Below are 6,000 nucleotides of genomic sequence, written 5' to 3'. Positions count from 1 at the left end.
TTCACACCTTTCCTAAATAGATCCAGGACAGTTGAAGCACGATTGTTGTTAGAACAATGCAGAAAAGTCAAAAATCTGCTGTACCCATCAATTGCGGTATGAATGACTAATTTCCATCTTATGAGCTTATGGTTGCCGTCAATGTGCCATATATAGTTTGGAAAGGGGACAGAGTATGTTCTTCTTTGCACTGCTGATGTTCTCCTAGACTGTGCTCCAGCAAAATCAACCCTTTGCACTGAGTCTCTGAGACGATGTCTTTGAACTATGATGTTCCTGGCACGCAAATGTCCATTGAGCATAACCTCTCCAACATGAGGGTGATTTGATTTTATTGCACGAATTACTTCATCCAGTTCCTGATCGGAAATGTCACTGAATTTTTGGTGTTTTATGCCATACTCTCTCATAAGCTTGTACAACGTTGGTCTTGATATTTCCAAGATTGATGCCGTTTCTGAGAGTGTTGTCCCCAAGAATATTAATCTTTCAATGTCCTCTTTGGAAATTAGGGTTGTTCCAACCTAACACCATAGGTGAAAAAAGGGACAAAAACAGACAAATTGAATTACTTCTACATATAACAAAAAATAATCTATTCAGCGAACAAATAAAAAAACATCTTAAAAGGTACACTTTCACAACAAAGTTGATGGTAATTCTACTCATTAAAAGCAAATAAGTCATTCAGTTCTTACCAATCTCTGGGATGTGCCAGCCCCTGCAGATGTGGCTGAACTTGTGGATGCTATGGGTGGCGGCAGAGTGTTGACCTGAGGTGGGCGGTGGTAAAAGAACAATCATATGGATGTTTTGTTACATTTTAAAAATCAGTTAAACACTAAACTATAAAAATAAAAAACAACAGTTGTAAAAAATGTAATCACTGTACTCAATGGAAGAAAACAACTGATGATGTTCTTACCGGTCTGTGTGAAGCGGCAGAACTTGTGGATGGTGATGATGTGTTAACCTGTAGAGTAGGAGCATGTAACAGAGAAAGTTTACATTGAAAATAAGTGATTGTAGCAGATTTTAGCAAATAAGAAAGATCTGTAATGAGAAAGAAGACAAGCAATAAATAAAAAGACCCCCCCCCCCCCCGCCAATGTTCTTTTTTTCATTTAGAGTTGCAGTGATGTAAAGTGGCATAAAAATACCACAGACATACATAGCAGGCCTACTCAGAGATATCTTTCATCATTATGTGTCAAGGAAATTACAAAATAGCATTATATTATTACACTGTAATGTCAAAAGATGCCTTGATAACGTTAGCCATTTGTTAGCTAAAAAAAAATTAAGACTAGCTTGGAAAGACTAGCTGTTTAGCTAGCTAAAAATCCGTTTCCACATAATAGTATTATAGAACTATTTTATCTTATTTTATTTAACTTTTCCACTTACCAGATTTGCAGCAGCAGGTGTAGGTGCCAGGACACCTTGCAATGCAGCTCGCACTCCTGAAACAACGGCCCTTTCAATATCCTCAGGTCTCAAAGAGTTTGCCATGATTAAGGTTCAACTTTCGTCTGAACAAGGACCGCTCTATTCGGTGAGGGGCGTGGCCTCATTAGCATATTTCCCAAACATTTAAAGTCAACATTTATATTTAACATTTAGGCGGAACATTTAGATTTACATTTACATTTAACATTTACATTTATATTTAACATTTAGGCGGAACATTTAGATTTACATTTACATTTAACATTTACATTTATATTTAACATTTACATTTACATTTAACATTTAACATTTGGATCTACATTTACTTTTAATATTAGCATTTACATTTAACATTTACATTTAACATTTATATTTATATTTAGATTTAGATTTAACATTTATATTTAGATACAAAATTTGTATTTAACATTTACATTTAGAGTTAACATTTACATTTAAAATTTAGATTTAGACTTAGATTTAGATTTACCATTTAGATTTAACATTTAGATATACATTTAAATTTAGCATTTAACATTTAGATTTTCATTTGCATTTAATATTTAGGTTTACATTTAATAATCACATTTAACATTTATACTTCTATTTAGTCTTTGATTTAATATTTATATTTAGATATAACATTTACATTTCACATTTACATTTAAATGTAACATTTAGATATATATTTAACATTTATTTTTAACATTTACATTTATATTTATATTTATATTTAACATTTACATTTAACATTTAGGTTTACATTTAGATATAACATATACACTTAGCATTTATATTTACGTTTGGGATTTAGGTATGTGTTTCGATTTAACATTTACATTTATTATTTACATATACATTAATATTTATTATTTATTATTAATATTTAGATTTAATTTTAAACTCTAAAAGTACATATCCTCATGTCACAGATTGTTTTTTTATTGGTGATAAATATAGACAAAATGTGATATAAATGCAGCATAAATGGAAAGAAATGTCTAAATGTGGTAAAAGTGACACAAAATTTTCATGAGGTTAATTTTTACATTCGGCGCCCCATACAGACTCAACACTTTTTACTCTCTTTTTTGTTCTGGTGGGGTCATGCTGCAGGGCGTTTCCTGGCAGGAAGACGGCTGAGAAGGTACCCTGATAAGTGTTTATGACATTTGGATTGACTGGAAAACAGTGAGAAGCAATGTGCGTCATGTTAAAAGTTGTTTTAATGAGCCTGCATTCATCCAACCACAATTCAATGTATTGCTGTGTCTCATCGTTGTGGCATTGTTTTAGGAGAATTCTGTTAGAGAACTACCTTGCAGTCAGGTGAAGGGCTGGTCTGAAAATGAGTAAAATCATAAATGGAGAATGGAGCTTTGGACAAAAGACAAACTATGAGGGCAAAAGAAGCAAATGTTGGAAGAAATGTACGAGCTGAGCAGGAGCGGAGCAGAATGTCAAGCTGAGCCTTGGAAGTCCGCGAGCACGTCAGCGCTGCAGGCCACACTTTGTTCAGGCCGCCAGAGCTGATGTCCAGAGCTGTGATGTGTGTATCTGATGTGAGTGACAGACAGATGACACCTTTCCTGTCATCTCGTTTAGCATGACTGATTCCTGAAGACAGTCGGCTCTCTGCTTCCTGTCCAAAAGGCTTTGCCCCGCTGCTGTTGTGGTGAGTTTGCGTTTATGTGCAAAGAAAGTGAAAAGAAAACACAAATAGAAAGAAGCTGCATTTTTTTTTCTTTCTGACAGCTCATGGCTTTCCCAGCCACAGATCGGATTCTGGCTGGATCCAATCCTCTCCCATAATGCTCTGCAGGCGGAATTCTTGGAAATACTCCAGACGGTGGCTGAAGGGACAGACAGAAAACGGTTACAAAGGAGCCAGGGAACTCATTTCTGCACATCTAAGCTGTTTGAATAAACTTTATTAAGATCTGGAGGAAGAGTTTGAGATTTGGATGTATTTATAGGAAAGTAATAGCTAAAAAGTTAAAGACTTCAAAATAAATTCAGCAGCTAATCAAAGTAACTGATACGCAGTTGTGTCACAATAATGAGCAATAACAACATGCATTTCTCACAGGTGAAACGGGTAAAAAGACGAGCAGGGACTCTCAAATCTGTGTGTGACTTAAAATTATAACTGTAAATAATGTTTCACAGTCCCAAGATGACAGATTAAAAGGAAAGTTTCAAACTCTTGCACCGTTTTTTTTTTTTTACTTTAAAGACCCACTCTGATGAAAATAATATTTTTTTAACATGTTCTTGTGAAATTTTTCTGATGATGAAGGACACATATTAAGAAAATTAGGCAGAACATTGCATTTCTGATTATTTCTTTATTCTAATCGGGGTGACTCAGGCGCAGACGAAAAAATGGGGTTGGAGAAAGGAAACTTTCTGAAGTCTGAACAACCACTGACAGATAAAAAACGAAATGCTTCTTTCCTTTGTTTTTTATAAATAAAGTTTGATTTGATTTAAAACTGTAGAAAAAAGGCAAATGAAGCTCTGTTTGGCCTGCAGAAAGCCTCAGTGCAATAAAGCCTCGTTTCCACTGCATGGTCCGGTCCAGTCCGGTATTTTGAGTGTTTCCATTATAAAATTGACCCATTGGGGCAGGACCAAATAGTACCATTTTGGGCCTCCGTTGGTTCTAGGTCTATGGAAAATGGACCGTTTGGACGGAGCTACTGTTGAAACCCATTGATTGGCAGGCAGTCATTACGACAATAGAAAGAGCCGAACCAGCGCCAGCGTATTCCTCTTCTCCGCCCGTAATCTTCAACATTAAATGCTTTGTACATTCTAAGAACAAAAAGGCCAAGCGGGAAAAAGAGAAACGGCTGGATGACCTCCGTTGTTGTTGTTGATGGCTTCGCTTTTACTGTAATTGCACTACTATGATTCAAACTACGCAATTGGTCTGCAGCAGGCATGTGCCGTGGCGGTCCAACTTGGAGTGGAAACACTCCCCTGAATTGCCGGACTGGACCGTACCAATGCTTAAATGAAAACACCTCAACTGCGGATATAAATCCTTTTCCTCAGAACTCACCTAATTTATTTATCTCTAATCAATAATCTATAGATTGACTGATGGATAGAATGAAAATATCAGTTTTCCTGTCAGAAACATGCATTGATTGCATGTTTTGGGAGTTGAGACATACAGCAGGAGTGAAATTATCTGCAAAGATGGATCTGCCCTGAACTGTAGGAGTCCGCATACTCACAAGTTGGGCTTTTGGCCCTCCTGTATCTCTTCTTTGGGGATGGGGTAAAGGGCCTCGTACGTCCGCTTCTCTCCAGACCCATGAATAGCGTAGGAGTTCATTTTGTTGACATTGGGAGGAAAATAGGACCAGGGGATTAGAGCCTCCCCAAACCACCGGTCTCCTGTGATTGTGGTGGTGAACACCATGGGCAGCTGTTGCTGAAGGAAGACGTGAGGAGCAAAGGAAGACGTTGTTCATCAGCAAACCTAAAAACGGCTCCAGACCTTTTTTTTTGGCTTACCGTGAATGCTTGGCCCACTCCCGACAGCAGCAAGATCAGATGCTGTCCGTGCCTAAAATTGAAACACAGAAAAAGATGTGCGAGACTTCCTGAGCACCCCCAAACAAACGACCACGGACAACAAGAGCTTAGCTTGCTACTCACGGGCAAAGCTCCACCTCCAGGTAATTTTCTGTAGTGCTATCAAGGAAGAAAGACTCCACAACTGACGAGATTAAAGAGAGAAAATGAAGATAAGACCTCCAATCTCACAATGGCAAACTGTTTAACAGCTGTTATTAACCCCAGCTGCAACTATGTTAGGAAAAAAACAGACAATAATTAAATCATTTCTTTTAATTACAGCCCAAGAATTATGTGAGAATATGCAAGAAAAACAGAACAGAAAGTTTTAATAGGATAATGCAACAGCATACCCATTAACCTGGCAACAAGCTCATTATCTTCCTCCTCTATGATGGGGTTAGTTTTACATCTATTACGAAGCATTAATGAGGCCAAATATGTTGGTATGTCTCATTAACCGGAAGTCCAACTTTAAGGTCAATTAGAAGGCCCTGTTAATACTTAACCTCATTACCGGGCTTAATAGATGCATCGACATGATAACGATAATGCAGTAACTATAATCACAATGTGTCGTGAACGCAGTGGATCTCTCTTGGACTCAATGCAGTCTTATTTCAGCTTGTTTAAACACTTAGCGTTGCCTCATGCGGACACAGCGTGACAAAGGGAGGAACCGAGATCGCAGTCTTTCTTTTGGACTAATTAAAGATGTAATGTTACAGGCCCCGGAGCAACATGGCTGCAATAAAATGCAATTCATTTCAGCCGGCCATAAAAGCGACCTCTGAAACTTTAAAGGTTCATTATTAATCATCATCATCGAGGCGTCAAAGGAATCTGATAAACAATATTTCCTGTTTTTGAGATGTCTGACATTTTGAGAAAGAGCATACAATTATTGTGATTGTTATTCTTGCTACAAATAAAGAACAGACTGTATCTTTTAAAAATGAA

General features: G+C 37.2%; 1 protein-coding gene and 1 long non-coding RNA gene across 3 annotated transcripts in view; both read right to left on the bottom strand.

Moving 5' to 3' along the window:
* Positions 1-384: 384 nt before the first annotated feature.
* LOC111948334 (uncharacterized) lies at positions 385-1,546 on the bottom strand. The gene is made up of 4 exons (XR_013657081.1): positions 1,408-1,546; positions 926-973; positions 699-773; positions 385-524 (listed from the first exon to the last, which is right to left on the bottom strand). It is a non-coding gene; the product is annotated as an uncharacterized LOC111948334 (long non-coding RNA).
* Positions 1,547-2,657: 1,111 nt separating this feature from the next.
* c1h4orf33 (chromosome 1 C4orf33 homolog) overlaps positions 2,658-6,000 on the bottom strand; it is a 4,382-nt gene continuing 1,039 nt past the window's right edge. For both annotated transcript variants that reach the window (XM_020706063.3, XM_004066282.5), the window contains exons 3-6: positions 5,122-5,182; positions 4,978-5,029; positions 4,695-4,894; positions 2,658-3,302 (exon numbers count right to left, since the gene is read on the bottom strand). In XM_020706063.3, the coding sequence (XP_020561722.2) occupies positions 3,206-3,302; positions 4,695-4,894; positions 4,978-5,029; positions 5,122-5,182 (410 nt within the window). In that variant the 3' untranslated portion in view covers positions 2,658-3,205. The remainder of the gene's footprint in view (positions 3,303-4,694; positions 4,895-4,977; positions 5,030-5,121; positions 5,183-6,000) is intronic.

The sequence above is a fragment of the Oryzias latipes genome, chromosome 1, assembly GCF_053564925.1.
Source record: "Oryzias latipes strain Hd-rR chromosome 1, Olatipes_Hd-rR_3.1".
Classification (NCBI taxonomy): Eukaryota; Metazoa; Chordata; class Actinopteri; order Beloniformes; family Adrianichthyidae; genus Oryzias; species Oryzias latipes.
The sequence above is the reverse complement of the archived record's forward strand: the minus strand, read 5'-3'. Positions and strand labels throughout refer to the sequence as shown.